The 21,338-nt window shown below is 36.0% G+C and overlaps 1 protein-coding gene across 2 annotated transcripts in view; it reads right to left on the reverse strand.

The window, feature by feature from the left end:
* Sec13 (nuclear pore and COPII coat complex component secretory 13) overlaps window positions 1–20,527 on the reverse strand; it is a 42,936-nt gene extending 22,409 nt beyond the window's left edge. For both annotated transcript variants that reach the window (XM_083117199.1, XM_083117200.1), the window contains exons 1-5: window positions 20,388–20,527; window positions 14,859–14,903; window positions 6,564–6,692; window positions 4,814–4,949; window positions 4,264–4,397 (exon numbers count right to left, since the gene is read on the reverse strand). In XM_083117199.1, the coding sequence (XP_082973325.1) occupies window positions 4,264–4,397; window positions 4,814–4,949; window positions 6,564–6,692; window positions 14,859–14,903; window positions 20,388–20,390 (447 nt within the window). In that variant the 5' untranslated portion in view covers window positions 20,391–20,527. The remainder of the gene's footprint in view (window positions 1–4,263; window positions 4,398–4,813; window positions 4,950–6,563; window positions 6,693–14,858; window positions 14,904–20,387) is intronic.
* Window positions 20,528–21,338: the final 811 nt, after the last annotated feature.

The raw sequence follows: 21,338 nt of genomic DNA on the forward strand, positions 1-21,338 counted from the left end.
TGTTAGAACAATTTCTTATCACTACAATATTTAAAAATATTTTTCTCTACAAACCATTTTAATTAATTCTTAGTTTTGGACTTTTAACCACTGTGTTATTTTTAAAATTACCAACATTTCGGAGGCTGATTCTGCCTCCGTCTTCAGGGTAGTGTGTGATCTACAAAATCACATTGCAATCCCTGGACCTGGACACATGGTGTGTTTGGGGATGGTGTCTATATAGAGAATAAATTGTTGCCTTGTAGGATTATTCTCGGTGGCCAAGGCTCCACCTCGTGTAATATGAATGAACTATTTGCAAACATAAAATATTGAAAATAAAGTAGAAGTTGGAAATATATTTTAAGCAAGAGAATGTCTCTATAATCAACAAACATACAGGGGGAAAAAACTCATTAATTCGAAGTTTAAAGAACCAAAAAATGTCAACTTTGAGCATTGGTGAGCATCTTACATTGGACAAAGGTTCCTAACAGACATTACAACCATTTATACTGTATAGTTATACAGGGTCTGAAAAGTCATGCAACCCAAATCTTTGAATGTATGTAACTTTTGTATAAAAAGCGATGGAGACATGAACCTTGCACCGGGAATTAACTTTGTCTTTGTGGACATTTCTTAAACATTAAACAAGAAAATTATTCTCTACATGAATATTCAGTAAGGGGGAAAATCACTAAGGTGTAAAAAAAGTTTTTGTATGAAATAAAAAGAAACATGGATAAAAGACAGCTATGGAGTCACTTACAATATTTTTTTATGTGTATCGATTGTTTCTTAGTGAATATTTGTTAAATTGATAAAATAATACAGTTCCGTGCGAATTAATCAGAACAAGATATTTTTATGCATGATAGAGTCTCAAACTTGACTATGGTTTCATGATGATGAATCTATGACAAATCGTGTAATACAAATTATATAACAGAAAGAAGAACATATTAGCTATTAAGAAATATTACGAATATGTAATTTATTGTTTCTGAATAGTGTGATTGATGAATTAGGGTATAAGCACAAAAAATACATAAAGTGTGCAGTTATTGTCATATTTCAATTAATTTGCACGGGACTGTACGTGTGTGCAAATTCGCCCACTAATAAATGTATGAACGTTGAGAAAATATTTCAAATAAAGTAGGCCAATCAGAAATGAGGTCTACAGTCCCGTGCGAATTAATTGAAATATGACAATAACTACACACGTTATGTATTTTTTTGTACTTATACCCTAATTCATCAATTACACTATTCAGAAACAGTAAATTACATATTCGTAACATTTCTTAATAGCTAATATGTTCTTCTTTCTGTTATATAATGTGTATTACATGATTTGTCATAGATTCATCATCATGAAACCATAGTCAAGTTTGAGACTCTATCATGCATAAAAATATCTTGTTCCGATTAATTTGGAGACTGTAATAAATTATTACGCATTACAGATGATTTATTGAGTTAATTATGACATTCATAAAAAAAGTGTTTTCTTTTTAATCACAAGGTGTACTGGCAACATTGGTCATGTCAGAGGGCAGTAACAGGTGCCCGACATCTGGTTATGTTATTCAATCAATGACCAGATGAAAGGAGAGAGTCTAACTTATCTACAACTACTTCTATGAAAAATGTCATCGCTAGCAGCCTTGCAGAAGTCTAAACCATGGTGGTCTAGTTGGTAGGGTGCCTAACTGGCATGTGGGAGACCCGGGTTTGATTCCCAGGTTGGATGATCTAAGGTCGGAATTTTTCCAGCCTTGTCCCTGCATAAAGCAGTTCTGGGGCTCACCCAGTCTCAAACCAATGGGTACCTGGGGGCAACCCTGGAAGGTAAAGGCAGCTGGAGCATGGTGCTGTCACATCACCTCCAAAAATGGCATAGCTCGAGAATGTGTGGGGCCCTACCCCCACATCCCCTAAATGTGCCTTAATGGCACGGTGCTATATGCACAGAGAACTTTACCTTACTTTTCAGAGGTCTAGAAAAGTTATCAGTTTAGGATCCATTTTGCTTGCCAGGCAGTGCCTCGTCCTAGGCTGCACATTCCCAGATGCAAAGCTGCATGCTACCAGGCAAGTCCCCAAGTTGTGCACAGGGGGAGGAACACCAGATATGGTGGTTAGCTGTAAACAGTTGCTGATAAGCTAAGCAGCAGCATCTCAATAAATACTCCAATGTTCCGAAGAAAATCCTGTGATGTGTCATGGAAGAGCTCCCACTAAATAAGCTCAGCCCCTGCAGGTGTCTACTTTGAATTAAGTTAAAACTTTTGTCGAAGCAATTCAAATTAAAAATTATCCATATCCATATTTCAATTTATCCATACTGAAATACAGCATGATTCAAAAAGATGGATTCAAATCCATACAGTTATATTTCCTGAACTACACATTGTATGTGAATGATCGATCATATAGGAGGAATGTATGATGTGATGTGATGATGACACTGATGTGACTATGTACATAACATTTCAAAGAGAAGGTTTTCACATACCACCACTAAAGCTGCCTAGTGCACAGCCATACAGCAGCATCAGTTGAGAGCAGAATGGCTACTATGCAGCAAAATATTTTTTATTTTCATATAAAGGCATCCTTCGGGTGTGAATGAATTCAGCTGCCACTGAAAAACAGTGTAATCATCTAATAGGGTGGCTGCTCTAGGACCATGATACAATTCAACTATAATTCCCGGTTTCCAAGGAGAATTTTCCAAAAATTCAAGGGTGCAAGCATATGTTTTCTCTATTTCACAACCTTAAGTATTACTGCTAACCCCCTTCCCCCTCACACACACACACACAAATATGTTAACAGTATAAAGCATCTGTGTGATTCCAAAGTATACAAATATTCTAATTGAATTCAATTAAATGCAGTAGCGTGCGGTGACCATTTAGATAGCTGAAGCACTGAATATGTAATTTTTAAATAAACAACAGTTCATCAAGCGGCAGGCTTGCCTTGATAAAAACACCGCACGCCAGTCCTTTGCAGCATTTTAGTCTTTCACGGGCTCCGCAAAAATGCCTCTCGTCACTAATTATCCTGGGAGTTATGCAAAATTCGAATTGCATTACGCAGCAATGCTTCGGTAGCTTACCTTGTATGCATGCCACTGTATAAATATTCAAAATATTTAATGTGCAGAGTTTATATTTGCCATACTCAGACTCAAAATACACAAGTCACAAATGATATGAGATATACTATTCTACGAAAAATTGATAATTCTATACGAATTTCAGACTCAAATTTAACTAATCAACTTCAAGATATCTTATCTTGCAATAATCTTCCATCTGTTAGATAGAGTGTTCTGCAAAGGACACTAACAAAAAACAGATTCAGAGAATTCTGTTTTATTTTCAACACAGCTTTCCTTTACTTCGTCTATAAAAATAAAAGGTAAACTGTGAAAAACTTATCTCAAGGCATTTGGATTAATAAAAGTTTCAATTTTTCACGTCTATGGAGAAAAATCCACACATTATTCCCAGAGCCAGTAATTCATGCAGAATTCCCGAAATTACAGGAATTCCCAGTGAGTAGCTACCCTGATCTAACCAACTGCTCCATGAGATTATCAATGAGACCTCTGTAAAACACATTGATCTCTGTGGAAACAACCATGTGCCAGAGTTCTGAACAATTTTTTGCCACAGATCAAGGAAAAGTAGCACTTTGCAGAATTGTCAAGTATTGTGCAAGGTATCGTTACTGAAATTTCACCTAAAATTTTGAGAAATTTGCTTCCTTGCATTCAAATATGATGGCAATTCTTTCCAGGTGGAGGAGAACCTGTTCAGTGTTTCAAACTGCACTTAAAATTTCTCAACATTCATAATTCTATTTGCAATTTTTGTTTAATTGTGTATAGTATTACTGGTTTAGAGTTTCTAACTAGGTGGAATGTGAAAGAATGACAAAATTCTCACAAAGCATCTTCATTTAGAAAGAAAAACTGTTGCAAAGTTGGCTCAGAAGTGCTATGTTGTCAAATTTACAAATTCAGGACTTTAATTTTTTTCAGGACAGGCAAATAAGGTGTTGCAAAGAGTACATTAAAAATCTTATCAGCTGGGGAATGTAAAGAACTTCGAATCAAAGGGTACTTCATATTATCCAATATCATATTAACAAGATTTTCCTGTAATAAAAAAAGCTAAAGAGAACAACTGCAGAAAAAAGCTGTGTTCCCTTTCTAGCATATTTGAATGAATGAATGAATGAGAGTGAATATGGACTTACTGTGTGTGCATTTGGAATTTTCTTAGCTTCCCAGTTGCCCGATTCAGTATTAGTGAGGATGGAAATGGAACCATCGGAGCTCCCACAAGCCAAAATGAGGCCAAATTCATGTGGTCCCCAACTAACAGAATTCACTGCAATAAAATAAATTAAAACCCACTCTCAAAATATACAGCACAAGAAATTTTACAATTACATACTTTAATTTATACAATCATTTATTTTGAATTGTGGAGGAGGGGAAAAGATAAGTATTTCCTTCCACTTAACTATTTGTTCATCTGGTACATGATGTTAATATTATGTCATTTCAACAAAATAGAAAACCACAGTGAGTACATAACATTATTTTCATGTGAATGTACAGAAAAGAAACTGTTAATTTTTTACTCTTTACCTGAAAAAGTAACTTTTTCGTAAACAAAAATAGCCAATCCTTCAATCAAATTCAATTGATTACTGTCACACTTGTCAAATCCTGACACAAAGCACTTTCTATGGTAAAACATCATATCATGAAATATAAAGACGGTCTAAGAGCAATACTTACCAGATGAGTCATGGTTGGTATACTCGTAGAGTTTTACCCACTGTCCAGTTTCTTTCCATATTATTACTTTCCGATCATATGAACAAGATGCTAACAAGTTTCCATATTTAGGATGGGCCCACGCAATCTGCCACACCTGAAACACATACAAGACTAAGACTGACAATGCAACTCCATAAATTAAAGGTGAGTTAACACTAGTTTTTGTTTTTGTATCATCAATATTGAAGAAACAGTTCAGAATTATCATAAATATTTCAGTTCAGAAACAAAGGGTCTCCCACCACAAGCTGTCAAATATCCCATGATATTTCACTGGAACAACAGGCAAAGAATAAAACTTTGACAAATTTCTACTTTTTAACTTTTGTAAAGTTGGAAAGAAATGCATGAATGTTGAAACTATGACTGAATCACTGCCACTTCAAAATGAAATTAATTCTGATACCATTACAGATCCCTGTTGATAATGATACTTGCGATATTTCAGTACAATTAAAATTACCAATATATATCATGCTATCCTACAATGTTAATTGGACATTTAATTGAACAAATTTCTCAAAGCGCAATGTTAGAAGCGCCAGACAATGGATAATGTCCAATTAACATTGCATGCTAATGTAGAACCATTCTCACTAACATTCATACAATTACTAGCTATCATGTTACATCACATGTCAATCTGTGCAAAACTTGCCATAATAATTCCTAGATAAATTTATGCACTAATTTACACTATTTACATATACACTAGCTTCCTTTGACATTAACTTTGGATGGACGGAAGCCTCTTCTGCCTGTTAGCCTGTTGGAACAGGAACTTTTCAGGTGTGCGAATTTCCAACTTGCCATAATGTAAACAAAAAAAACATAGCAAGAGAACTAATTCTCGTAGAGAGATGAAATCGGTTTTATTACTTTTTTTTTTTTTTCGCAGAATGACAGGACTCTCAGAAAATTGTTAACCAGTAACCACATCAGCTCAGCACAATTGCATATTCTTTACACGTTCACATTAATAATAATAATAGATAGGGTTAAGCCGATATCAATGTAGTTGGAATTTATTCACTGATAGAAGCTGATACTTTTCCACAGTTTGACTATTTTCAGGTGTCCACAAATTATGCAACATTAAGTGTTTTCATTTATTTATTATTATTATTATTATTGTGTGAAGAAATAGGATTTTGCAAAAAAAAAAATGACACCTACGCGTATTTAAATATTCCGATATAGTTATTTAATATTTTACAGCAATTTTTTTATTGTTAGAAGTTTCAAGCATTATCATCAGTGGGAACCAGAGTATTGGAATTGGCTCAGCCTCCTACTACTACTACTAATAATAATAATAAATATTTTCAGTTTTCTTGCATCAGAGAAGGTGAAATATGTATATATGTATTTGTGTGTATGTGCTCATAAAGAAAAAAGGAAAGAGAAAGATGCATAGCCAAATCTTTAATAACTTCTTACACCTAACAACTTAAGATGTAGTAATCCCACAAACCCTTGTTCAAGCAGGAGAGTCTACAACCCAGAAACTTTGTTGGCAAGATTTTGAAAACATATGTCAATCATTCAACATGTTCGGTCATGGAAGTAACTTGCAACATGTTTAACCATAATTGTTGCAAAACATTTAAAAACAATTGATCACTTCATAAAAATGAACTACATCTTCTATGTAATATCAAAAATACTACATCTACATTTACAAATAGACAAGAAATATTTATCTTACTGGTCCTTCGTGTCCTCGAAGATCTGCTATTAATGTGTGTGTGCCATTTTTCATTTCATATATCTTCACAGAAGAGTCAGATGAACATGTTGCCAACTGCGTACCATAATAATCTAATTCTGCATCATGCTACAATGTACAAAATATATTTCTTTACACAATTTGAATATAGCATTTTAAAAATTACACGTACGTATTATAAACACACATAAAACAATGATCAAACCTTCCTACAATACAAAATAGCAATCAGTAAAATTGCAGAAAACATAATACAGCATAGATAAGAATAACATTTCAATAAAATGCCTAACAGATATAAAACAATGAATCCCACATTTCTTTTCCACAAATAAATTATCTTCTGAATATGACACAAGAGCATTGATTAAAATAAACAAGAGCAAAATTTTTGTAGACATCTCAGGTCTTGTAATTTTGCATTTCAATATTGTGGTATGGTATGAATGTGTGGGTTTCTGTATGAGAACTGGGCTAATACAACTTGGCACTCAATACCAGTGGTTAGAAGTAGCGCGCTACTTGTAGATAGCTACAAAATTTGTATCTGTAGCTGTAGTGATACTACATTTTGAAAATTGTAGTTGTAGCAGTAGCAAAGCTACAAAATTCCTGTAGTTGTAGCAAAAATTTCGCTACAGCTACATTTTTCCTCAGCATTTTGAGGTGAATTTTGAATGTGGCAAAAGTGTCAGAAAAAACCGACAATAACCCTTAATTTTGCAGGAGGTTCATAAAGACAGTCTATTACATGGAGATACAGATTATCTAGATTGTAGATTATAGATATCTGCGTAATTTATTTAATTAGTATCTGAATAATTCAGATATCCAGATAACTAACTGACATATATGAATACATTCCAGCTAACAGCTACGTTTTTTTGAGCTGCATTGCTATTTTGGGGAGAAACATGCCTCGTTTGCGTCACCCCCGGAAAAAATCCTGTGGATATCCATGGTGTAAGACACACCAAAATGTCATTAATTGCTGTGTAAAACAAAACTTGCAGTGCAAAAACGAGCGATGGATTTTCCACTGCACTGACAAGGGAATAGTGCCTGCAATAAATGGCTCAGTACGTCAACAGCATTGATCATTCAGTATATAGGATATCACCAGCAAGAAATTATTGTTACAAGAAAGATAGAGTTTCTGGAATTACAAATATTTTCGCGATAATATTTCTTCACAAATTTTAAAATTACAATATGTTTAGAACACTCAGGTTTACACGACAGTTTGCTCAATATTTTTTATCATATTGTAAGAAGTACGTACGAGTTATTGACTTTCCTGCAGAAACTACAATTTTCTTTAGTTAATATACATAGTTTTCAATTATAACACCATTAAGCCTTGTTTTCATGATTATGAAAAACTAAATATGCTGACCAAGGTAGAATTTTTTTTTTTATTAAAAACATAAACTAAACGTAACGTTTCAATCTTCTAGCAAGGTCTTCTTCAGACTCTGTATCAAGTACAAAAGTAACAAGATACAAAAACAGGGCATTATATATACACACAAACATTACTCCCTCCAGACTATTTAGAAAGTTGTTCGGAACTTTCTAGCAGGTGACTTTCACTTGCCAACTTTACTTTCACCTAAAAGGCTAAACACAATTACTTCCATATAGAATGTGGTTGGACTTTTAATCTCACGCTCTTTTCCCTTCATTTTTCTTCCTTCTCCTCTCCTCTTTCTCTCTTGTCCTTTCCACTCTTTCTAACATCTTCTTCCATTCTTTGTTTAACTTCAGTCCCCCATTCCAGTTCATTGTGTCTTCTTCACCTGTCTTCTCTATTTCCTTGGCTTCCTTCCATTTTCTCACTAGCATTCTCTTCTCCCTTCCTATCTGCTTAGCCTCATCCCACTCTATGTCATGTCCTGTTTCTCTCTTGTGTTTAAATATTGCATTTTTCTCTCTCTTAAGTCGTACATCATCCCTATGTTGTTTCAACCTGTCTTTCAGCCTCTTTTTAGTTTCTCCTATGTACACACTCTGACATTCTTTACATTTCACTTCGTAGATAATCCCTTCCTCTTCCTCTTCTCTGTTTTCCTTTTTCTTGTTAGCATTCCTCGCTATTCCTAAGATGCTTCTCCCTCCCTTCCTGTAAGTTTTAATTCCCGCTTTCTTAAGCACTTTGCATATCTTTTCTGTGGTCTTCCCCATACTCCTTATTCCAAACCTTCTCTCTTTTTCCTTCTCTTCCAATTCTTCCCTGCCCGTTTTCTTCCTTCTTCTGTTTATGTCCAGTCTATCCTGCTTCTCATAGCCATTCTTTTCCAGCTGTTTCCATAGGCTATTTATTTTGCCTTCTTTTTCACATTCTTTCATGCATATTTTCTTGATTCTGTCCTTCATATTCTTTATAATTTTTTTTTTTCTAAATAGTCTGGAGGGAGTAATGTTTGTGTGTATATATAATGCCATGTTTTTGTATCTTGTTACTTTTGTACTTGATACAGAGTCTGAAGAAGACCTTGCTAGAAGATTGAAACGTTACGTTTAGTTTATGTTTTTAATAAAAAAAAATTACTGCCTTGGTCAGCATATTTAGTTTTTCATAGTTTTCAAACTTATGTATTTTTCCTACTTTTGTGTCACTTTTCTGTAACTTTTGCTAATTATGACATCATCATCCTTCGCCGTTTCCTGCCTCTGGCTGGGTCAGCATAGAAGTCAAGCCTCTCCATTTTTTCCTGGTCTTCCACCACTCCTCACTTTCCACGGTGTTCCAATCTTGTCCTCTTCTCCTAACACTCTCCATGATCTGCTCTTTCCACCGACATCTTGGTCTTATTCCCACTCCTTGTGCTTTGTAAGCTCTTACTGGTAGTCTTTCTGCATCCATCCTCTTCATGCGACCAAACCATATCATCTGTGCCTGATCTATTCTGTCCTGAAGCTTCACCAGCCCCACTGTCTGTCGGATCTCCTCATTCCTTATTCTATCCCTTCTAGTCTTCCCCAATATAGTCCTTAAAAATTTCATCTCCACTGCCTGCATCTTTCTTTTGTCTCTCTCTGTCATTGTTCAAGTCCCTGCTACTTATGTAATTATTGGCACATAGTACGTGTTATATATTACCTTCTTGCATTTCATAGGTGCATCCCTGTTCCATATTAATCTTCGAACATTTTGATATAGTCCAACACCCATTTGTCCTCTTCTGTTTACCTCCTCATCTATTCTTCCTCTTCTCTCAATCATGACAATGAGGATGAATGGTTTATTTAATTATTCTCTTATCTATAGTTGCTTTCTGTCACTTTCGGCTAATTGTGAGAACGAGAAAGAATGATGAGCAGTGTGGGGAATGGAGGAGCAGGAGCATCCCATCCTCCCAACTTGGCATCTTTCCTAGTTTTTTTTTTTTTTTAGTCCATTTTATGCATGGGTAAGCTGATCGAGACTGGATTCGAACCACTATGTGCCTCTGCTGGGTATCGAACCTGGGGCCCTTTTGTAATCAAAAGGCCCCAGGTACTTTTCATTCAAAAACCTGCCTTCATATCAGTCTACTAAAAAATGAAATATTTATTGTCAAGAAAAATATGTTGATGTGAACATAAATAAGTAATCCTACCAAATTTTATTTGTGTATAGTTGTAATAATTAATTTGGGTAACACCCTAATTTCAATATTCATAAATCAAATTTGAATTGATATGCCACTTGCATAGTTATGGTATTCTCAAAAACTATAGTAAAAACAAGTAATTGAAGTAACACTGCTATCAAATTATTGAATGACGGGAATCATGATAATAAATAACAGAATATATTTACCTAAAGTAGTGGATTTCTTTAATATCCATATGGTTCTATTTTAAGTCTTTTTATGCAGAAGTAGGGGAAAAAGTAGTGAAGTAGCGAGTAGCGAACAGGAGTAGCGTAGCGAGCTACTTTTTGGTAAATGTAGTTGTAGCTGTAGCGAAGCTGCATTTTGGAAGAGTAGCTGTAGCAAAGCTACTTTTAAAATGTAGCATTCTGATCACTGCTCAATACTGCCATTTAAGCATTACAATACAAGCAAGCACACAATGCTAATCTGCAGGAGATTTACACTATAATTTTTATTCACACTTCCATTTGCGTAAATTTGTGAAATATCAGAAATATGTACTACTTTTAAAGGTGATATTTTCTACACAATTTTTTCACATTTCAACATTTTACATGCCTCACAAACTTCACCCAATAGCCTTATGAGAACAAAGAGTGAAATGCTTATCCAGGGTGGCTATTCTAGAACCATGATAAAATTCAAGTATAATTCCCAGTTTTCAAGGTGAACTTTCCAAAAATTCAAGAGTACAAGCAGATGTTTTTTTCTATTTCAACCATATGTATTACAGCCTCTTACCACCCACACAAATATATTAACAATAGGATTCCAATGTATCCAAAAATTCCAATTCAATTCAATTAAACAGTATATATATATTTAAAATATTTAATTTAAGGTGCAAAGTTTACATTTGCCATTTCACATACTCAGACTCGAATTACATCTACAGAGCATTCCTTGACATTCGCTACGAGACTCGGTGGCAAGCGGCCCGGCATCAGCGCTTGTCTTTCCCGGTGAACGGGGTCTGCGACAGTCTGTTTTTTTCGCTCTCTTTCCCTTTCTGTTGACGTTGCAGACTGATGCCAGTATAATCCTCCCTTGGAAGTTGTGTTGTGTCGTGTCCGTGTGTTGAAGATTGTGGCTTAATATGGCACCACAAAAGTTTACATTACAACACAGGATTTATCTTGTTGAGTGTTACTTCGGAAAGAGGAATTGTGGAGAAGTGCGACAACGTTTTGCAACGAAGTTTCCTGGTGTTCCTGTTCCACATAGGACCACTATATTAAACCTCGTAAGTAACAGGGTCAGTTCTGAATAAAAGTGGAAAGAAAAACCAACGTGTACTTACTGAGGAAAAACTCGATGAGATAGGACAAATGTGAGAACAGTCTCCTCCGAAATCTATCCGCCGCCTCTCATAAGAAACGGGTGTTTCAAAAACCCTCTAGGTCCCTCCGATTTGTCAGCCTGTGATTTTTATTTATGGGGAAATCTAAAAAATAAAGTATACAAAGACAATCCGCACACCATCCGAGAGTTAAAAGAGAGTATTGTATGAGAAATCGGGAGAATTACAGTAGATGAACTTGCACGTGTAAATGCCAATTTCCTTCGGAGATGCCAGGAATGTGTTGCAGCAGAGGGACATCATTTTCAACACCTTCTTAGTTAAGGTTAGTACACAATATGAAAACTGTAATTTTAATAGCCGACTGTTTCAGACCCCGTTTGCCGGGAAAGACAAGCAGTGACGCCGGGTCGCTTGCCGCCGAGTCTCGTAGCGAATGTCAGGGAATGCTCTGTACAAACACACGCACAAATGTTATGGGATATACTAATCTAAAAAAAAATATTAATCTTATGAGAAGTTTGCACTCAAATTTAACTAATCAACTTCAATATATCTTGCAATAATCTTCCGGGCTGTCAGATAAGTTGTTCTACAAAGGGCACTAACAAAGTAAATGGATGGAGAGAATTCTGTTTTATTTTCCATGCAGCTATCTTTTCCTTCTTCAATAAAAATGAAAGCTAAACTGTGAATAACTTGTCTCAGGGCATTTAGAAATATGCATAAATTCAATGGGATTTTGATTAACAAAACATGCAATTTTTGACATCTTCGGAGAAAAATTCATGCAGAATTCCCAGTGAGTAGCCACCCTGTTATCATATGCTCAACTGGGATTGCAGAGAAAGAGGTTCATGAAGCACAACATGGAAATTTTCCTTGCACTTCATTCAGATCGTTTCCTTGGAAATATTTCTTTCTTTCTTTTTCTTATATTTTTTTTGTGTGAAATTTTGTCCATTATAGCTAATAATGAACATACCAGTAAACATATGTACAGTAGGGATGGATTAGTTTTGCCAGTTTTGAAAAGGTACCAACATAAAAGTACCAACAACATATATGACAATCTGATACAAAGTGGCAATTATATCATGACTAATTGAATTCACATTCACATCATTGATTAGTGTATGGTTCTGATGGAATATATATAAAGAATGTTATTTTGAGAGATCACAGGACATGAATTCAACTTTCATATTCATAAAAATAACAGCAAAATTGCACATTAGTGCACTCAATTACAGACCAGTGAATCTATAAAATGAGAGACATGTTATTATCATGTTCTTATTTGTTCACTAATAAAAAAAAAAAATTATAACCAACAATAACAATGAAATTCACTATGCCAAGATCAAAGACATCACATTATTATTTCTTAGATTTTACAATAAACTCTACCCTACTGTTCTATAAGTTTGACTATGAATAGGGATGAACAATTCAGGCTATTGGATATTTATTTATCTGCCATCAAAATATCCACACAATCTAGATTTTTTGCCCATCCCTAATTCTGGAATATAGATATGATTTTGTGAAAAACGTTTTGACCCATTTGCTCAATTAGTACAAATATAATTTTCCTGATTGTCCATTAGAAGTATTTTCAATCAGAAAAATTGTTTTCAACTTTAACATCATTGTTCCATCACCATCAGATACAATGAAATTAAATTTTCATATTCTGCGACAGGCATGAGCGAATCTGAAAAATGCATCATGCTGCTAATATCACTTGAAGTATTAATTAATTTTTGGTGAATAAATGCAATGGAAGTCTAAGAATTGTAATCAAGTAAATTTACAGCAAGTTTGTGTGTGTGTGTGTGTGTGTGTGTGTGTATTCATGGATGTTCTAATTACAATGTTTGGCATATATATCTGGTTTGCATAAACAGGTTATATACTACATAATGTGCAATATTTATTTAAAGAATATTCACAAATTATCTCACAATAGAGTATTAATCTGAAATAAAAATTAAAGGAGGAAGAATCACATGGAAAACTGGTAGCAACACACTGGCATGGAGTTCTGTGCTCTTTATACAGAAATGGATGCTACTTGGCTTACCTCCATGAAAAATTAATTACATATCATTTCCAAATCTAACAACAAAGTACATTTTTTGCTTTAAAAATATTTGTAATTAATGGCTTTTGTCAATAAATAAAAGGAATACAGCAAACGAAATCAGGGTTTCGCACCACAGTGACAAAATATACAAGTCCCTCAAGTCTATAAGCAAACTTTCACTATGCATGCAGACTGAGGCGACGTGATTAACGATATTGAGAAAACGGCCCAGTCCAAGTGCCACATGCAGCTTGTCCTGCCGCTTCAGTTCAGAAGGTTGCATTTGTTACCAAGTTTTCATTTCCAAGTGGCATCTGTCACTTGGGGTTGAAAGCTTTATTTGCTAGGTTGCTTCTGCTTACTACAAACTAAATTTGAACACTCCATCGGACAACAACCCCTAAAGGGCCATGGCCTGCCAAGTGTCTCTTTGGTGAGTGATGTGTGGTCTGTGTATAGAGTCCCATCACCACTATTTTCTGACTTTCGAAACCAATCTGCTACTAGAAGCAAGACTTGAAGCTTTCCTGGCAACGAATGATGAATAGATTCTCTCAGGTTCACTTCAACCCTGAAGATGAGAGTGACGTTAGCTCTCGAAAGCTTGGAATATTTTCCACAACTCACCTGGTCGATAGCCCAAGGGAATCTATTCATCAGTCTGCTACTATTGTTTTCAGGGTGCCTGGGTCAGCACCAACATTTTGGAGCTCCTACTGGTAATCTAACCAAGGACCACTCACACCAAAGGCAAGAGCCTCAACCATAAGACTCCTCTGGAGCTCTTAAACCACTGTTATAAATATAAAAAACCCAGTGCTTCAAGAAATGCTGAATTACTTATATTTGCGTTAAGTTCTCAATATTGTGTAGCAGTGTTCATAAATTAGCACAAGACGTCTCCATGATGGTATTGTGGTAATGTTGTCACCTTGTAATCAAAGGGTCTTGGGTTCAATAACCAGTGGAGGCACATGGTAGTTTGGATCACACCTTAAACTCTAGGCCCAGTCCTGATTAGCCCAGGTTCGAATCCCAGCCTGGGCATGGGTGTTTGTGAGTGTTCATTCATCACATCATCACTCATCCCATCTTTGCAATTAGCCAAAAGTGACAGAAAAGCGAAGTAAAATAAACAAAATCAATCCTGATTAGTCTGTCTGTGGTAAAATGGACTTAAAATCAAACAAAATAGCCAAAAGAAACAGCACACAATGTTGAAAACCAAAATAAAATTTACTTACGATCATATCTTCATGTCCTGTATCTACAGTCTGCATCACTGTAACCTAAGGATAGAAAAACAAAACACTTAAGCCTTGAATAATACTTAACATTGTATATTCTTTACACATGAATCACAATTATAAGGCAACCACCATTCACTTCCTTGTCTGTCAACACTGTTAAGTAACATACCTCCAGAAAAATTCATAAATCTCATCAATTTTCAAGACATGTGCTCATATTCAAAGCAAGTTTGAAAAAAAAGTAATGTTTTGTCCATTGCACTATGCCATGAAGGTATATACATGTGTGCTTGGAGCTTTTTCAATTGTGAAATTCCGATACCACGATACAGACACAATTTGTACATGTCTATCAACACGTTTCCTCATAACTTAGTGATTTTTGTGTGTAACGATTTTTCCATCAAGTTGGTATGCGCTTATGTGAGTAGATTGGGAAGGTCAGACAGATTTGGTGACTTATATAATAATTAAGCTCATAGCTGGAAACGGTTCTGATTGTTTCATGATTTTTTTCAAATTCTCCTAGCACAAAGACTAATTATCATAGACGTTTGGCAATCATTGTCACACGAAATTTGCCTTCCTAAAAGTAATGAGCACTGTATGGATTTAGAGAAAAGTTATGTAAAAAAAAAAAAAAAAAAAAAAACCTTAAAAATTACGGAGCGAATTTACAATACCGGAAGTATCTTCAATTGCTTTCAAATTCGGCATACTTACTAATTTTGGCCTCGTAATCATGAATCTGCAGTTAAAATAAGGCGGTCATGTCTAGAAATTGCAAAATAAGTAAAAAAAAAAAGTGGGTCCTTGAATGGAGTAAACACCCTTGATTTATGAAGAAAACAACTATTTTTTGCAATGATTAGCGTTTCAAAACTATGTTTATGATGACCCTTAATTTTAACTACGCTTGCTTAACCTAACCTTGCCGTGAATGGTTTGTGGGGCAAACATGTTTTCCATCTTTACACAAGATGCCATTTTCTCACATGCAAATCAACGCTCTCACTTATTGCACAACACTTCAGCAATGTTGGTAGCAAGACCATTGTGCAGAAAGGAAGACGTCTTCATATAGTTTCCATGTTAGTGTATGGAGAATCATAGCAGTAATTGACAAGGTTATTTTGCAATTTCTAGTCGTGAGCGCCAATTCATACCAAAATTACTTTATGCAAGCACGCGTGTTCCCCATTCTTCATTGTTAGAAGCAACAGCAAGTATTGTAGAATAGTGGGAATGATGTAGAAGTAATTTGGAACCTTCCTGAAACTAATCAGCACAATTTCATTTCAAAAAAGTCAAATTTATGGGGAAAATAAGATGTTAGAGAAACCTTGCACAAAACTCCCCATTTTACACACTTGATACAATACAAAAAAAAAAAAAAAAAAAAAAAAAATTCCGCGAAAAGTCTCCACACACCTTTCCCTTTTTCCATTCAACTTTGGCCATAAGGAAGCATGCTCCACTCTGCCCCTCCCCTCCACGTGGGAGTACAGTGCACAGGAGTAGCAGGTCTGCACATGCTTTTCTTGCTTGTGGTTCCACTATACCACCTAACCTAACTAACAAAGCATTTAGGGATATCATATTAATGCTAAAGAACTAAACCTGACCTGGCTAACCTAACCATGAAAGCATTTAGTGTTATTATTAAGATTCTAAGGGAACTAAATACTGACGCAACCAACACAACTACGAAAGCATGTATTGATCAATATCTATTAAAAGTTTAGTATCCCCAAAACGTATGAAATTCCTTTATTTTCTTCTTTTTCACATTGGTACTTAAATATTCTGCATTCCTAAGGATTCTTGAATGTGCCATTTTGGGTTTTTTTTCATGCAAATAATCTCAATTTTCGACATATCGAGTAATTCTTGTTTGTTCGTTTTCGCTTGCGTTACACGCAATATGCCAGAGAAATCTTGACTAGCGTCGACCATGATCAGTGGTTATGAAGTGTTGCAACCTTCTTCATCGAAAAATACCTACTTTTGTGATAATGATTTTGTATTTTTTTCCAGGTTCGAAAACCCCACAAACCATGCACGGATAGTCCCACGAACCATGCACGGATAGCCTCACGAACCATTCACGGATAGCCCCACGAACCATTCACGGATAGCCCCACGAACCATTCATAAATAGCCCCGTGAACCATGCACGGGAAGGTTAGGTTAGGTTCGGTTAGGCATAGTTAAAATTGTCATCTTCAAATTGTCATGTTCTTGGAAAACAATGGTGTGGTTGGAAACACTGGCTGGGGGTTACATCATCGAATGCACGCAACATTTGATTCACGTAGTGGAAGGACGTAGAGGCAACATTTTTCGTGCATTGGAGAGACATTAATCTTCAAAAATACATGACTTACTGGCGAAATAAATTAAGCGATGGGAAAAAAACATTTTCACGACCTTTCAAAAGTGTACGGAAAGTCAGCTCGGTAAGTACTTTCTCCTGTAAAATTGAAGAAATATGTTTCGCGCATACTAAAATTTTACCCAATATTTTTGAATCTTTTGGCGGCAAGAATTACATAGTATATGGAAGTGAAAAACCAGGATCAAGGAACAAGCAGTATGTGCTAACAGACGTAAATCGAAATCGAACCATGTAAAAAATGCATACGTAACTTGATGAAATCGCAATAAAACAAAAGGAAGTTGGGCCATACTATTTTTCATGACACAGATGTTCACAAATTTAACATTTTCTGCACCTTTAAAATGTACAAATTCGTTCCTCTGAACTTCAAACTTGCTTCCAGAAAAATTTCCAGTATTCTAAAAAAACATTAATCAAATATATCCACATATAATGTTAGAGGAATGGTATGAATTTACAAAAACCGGAAGTATCTCCAAGTGCTTTCAAATTTGGCATACTTACTAATTTTGGCCTCGTAATCTCGAATTTGCAGTTAAAAATTGGCGCTCACGTCTAGAAATTGCAAAATAACCTTGTCAATTACCGCTATGATTCTCCATACACTAACATGGAAACGATATGAAGACATCTTCCTTTCCGCACAACGGTCTTGCTACCTATGTTGCTCAAGTGTTGTGCAATAAGTGAGAGCATTGATTTGCATGTGGAAAATGGCATGTTGCGTAAAGGTGGTAAACATGTTTGCCCCACAAACCATTCACAGTAAGGTTAGGTTAGGCAAGCATAGTTAAAATTCAGGGTCATCATAAACATAGTTTTGAAAAGCTAATCATTGCAAAAAATAGTTGTTTTCGTCATAAATCAAGGGTGTTTACTCCGTTCACGGACCCACTTTTTTCGACTTATTTTGCAACTTCTAGATGTGACCGCCAAATTTTAACTGCAGATTTGTGATTACGAGGCAAAAATTAGTGAGTATGCTGAATTTGAAAGCAATTGAAGACACTTCCAGTATTTTCCAGTATTGGGTAAATGTCTGTTATATCGGAGACACATTTCTATCGGATATTTTCAGTTTTAAATGGTTCGTACTTACCATTTGTGTATTGCGGAACATAGTTGAAGGTGCCATTATGCTTTTTACATGAAAATAAGTTCGATTTTTCACATTACGAGTAATTCTTTTGGGTCCTTTCTTCCGTTGCGGAACATACAATATGACGTGCACAGCTGTGGATCATCGTGCGTTGTGCTTGTGTTTTGTCGAATTGGAGTGGGTATGCAGTGTTGCAACCTTCTTAACCCAAAAATACCTACTTTTGTGTTCATTATGTCATCACAAACCATTGACGGATAGCCCCAAAAAACATTCCCGATAGCCCCAAAAACCATTCACGATAGCCCCAAAAACCATTCACGATAGCCCCAAAAATCATTGACGTGTAGCCCCAAAAACCATTTAAGATAGCCCCACGAACCATTTCCGGCAAGGTTAGGTTAGGTAAGCATAGTCAAAAAAAAAAAAATTAAAAAATTCTGGTAAAAAAAGACACGTTTGGATTTGATTTGATTTGAATTTAAAATTTTGGGAGCGTCAGCACTTAGGCTATTTTGCTCCCGTCACATTATACAGGGGCCAGCCCCTTACCATTACAAATAACAATTCTAATGTTGCATAACTAAAAAAATTAAAATGTTCTGACTTCTGTTAAAAGCTGAGGCTGTAAAGGGGCACTCAGCACACATAAGGACAAAAGAACAGGACAATACAAACAAAATTATACTGGCCATGGGGCCAGTCGCTAGAGCCTCGTTAGTCTTCGGTACAGGGTGCACTAACGTAGAAGTGAGGTTGACATTTGGGTGTACTACGTGGAAGGTCACCCCTTACACCCCAAGATACGTTTGGAAACACTGGCGAGACCGCGTGACTTTCGACGCTCGCGCCATCTGCAGGTACATAATGGAAACAACGGCATAATGTTGTTGCTTTGCACAAAATGCAAGTTTATTATATCAAAAGTGCTTATTTCTTGTTGTGCAGCATTCTACGGTGAGAAAATACCTCCACAAACTTTCAAAATACTACAGAAACTCATTTCCGTAAGTAGTTTCTTCTGTAAAAATGAAAAAATGAGTCTCCGATATAACAGACATTTACCCCAGTATTGTAAATTTGCTCCGGATCTTTTAGCCCCATCTAGTTGGCTGCACTTTTTGACTCACTTTGCACCGAAGCGTCTAGTTGGTTGCACGGTGCAACACCGAGTCATCTAGTTCGTTGATTTGGAGTCAAGTAGTGTATTTGGTGTCTGCACCACGTTCTGGGTCGGTGTATGGTCAGGTGGTGAGTACTAACTAATCAAATGACCGTTTAAATCAGCAGACAGGCATTTGTTGAATATTCTGAACTTGAACACCGTCTTCCGGCTAGTTGGTTGAACGTCATTTGCTTGCACCACCCTGACATTAGAAACACTTGCATTGCACAGAGTGTCAAAAAGTGCGGCCAACTAGACGGGGCTATGACGTTAGGGGTCCTGGCTTTGAATTCCGGCATGGTTGTTCTTTGCGAGTGTCCCATCATCAATTTCGTCACAGCATCAACCATCCTCGTCTTCGCGATTAGCCAAAAGTGGAAGAAAAGCGAAGTAAAATAAACCAAATCAATCAATTATAAAGACCGATGCAACACTTCGAGATGTTGCTGTTACTGATGTATATCGCTATTAAACGTCGCTTTCCTTACTCCTTAGGTTAATCAAAAGACTGAGAAAGAATGATGATTACATGATATAGATGAAAAAGCAAACACAACAGAACACCGATGGTACTGGTAGTATGACAGACGAAAGATTTAATAGATTTTCTTGCATTTCGACACTTGTCAAGAGTCGATAGATGTCGAAATGCAGGAAAATCTCTTAAATCTGTCTAGAGTGAACTGTTTTTATTTATATGTGCACACAAATGTTAAAATAAGTAGGTGCAGCTGGAAGCTACCGTGCGATATATTCAAAGAACGCAACTGCTGTTGACTGGTATTTATAGCATACGAACATATTCATAGATTGCAAGTTAAAACAATTTTCCGCACTATAGATATTTCTTAATCTTACCATTATGTTTCAAGTAGCACAACCAAATAAACAACTTGTATATGTTTTGTTGCTAGCGTGGAAAGGTTGTCAGCAAAACGGAGGTGGAGGTAACAAATACAAAATTATCCCCTTCATTTATACACCTTGATTGTTCACTTCGATGATGATTACATGATATAGTCCAATATTGTTTAGAAAAACACCCTTATTAGAGATATTTAGAAGATTATATGTAAGATTCTCCACAAAAAGTCGGGACATATAAGCAACGAAATATATGGTAGCGTCTACATCTATTTTGTACAACATGCTGTACAAAATAGAAAAGTCTGAGGGAGCAACGGTTCCACGCACCACATGGCAACGTGGCAGCGGCTGGTTAGAAAGCTAGTTGTAGGTGGCAGCACTATTTTGTCCATGCTTGCCGCATGGTCCTTGCGCTTCAGACAGTCAACTGCTATGCCATGGAGAATTTGATTCTGGACGTGGTGATATTATAGTAATTTGCACGTTTAATTTGATTTTAATCTGATAAATTATGTCGGAATACTATAGACGAATAATCATTGCCATACAGTCAAGGGCGCCTGCAGAGGGGGCCAGGCGGGGCACTCTCCCTCCTCCGAGATTTATGGAAATACTTCACATAATTCAAATGGTGGAAGACATCAGATTAAGTGCATATGCAAATTATCCTAGTGGTGGGGATGCTTTATGAGAATTTTCTTAACTGGGGGAAAGCATCACTCCACATTTCTCCCACTTTGAGTACTGCTGCCCGCCCCCCTGAGAAAAATCTTGCGGGCGACCTTGCATAAGGATTCTTTAAAAAAGATTATCGTCTACAACAGAAAACATATGGGAATTCAAAAAACCTTAAAATTTCCATTTTATGTCACTTATAATTTTCACAATTTAAGTGCTTTTTGTGTGAATTGGTCCGTTAAAGAATAATACATAATAATTATG

This window comes from Lepisma saccharinum, chromosome 2, assembly GCF_977018435.1.
Source record: "Lepisma saccharinum chromosome 2, izLepSacc3.1, whole genome shotgun sequence".
NCBI classification, from domain to species: domain Eukaryota; kingdom Metazoa; phylum Arthropoda; class Insecta; order Zygentoma; family Lepismatidae; genus Lepisma; species Lepisma saccharinum.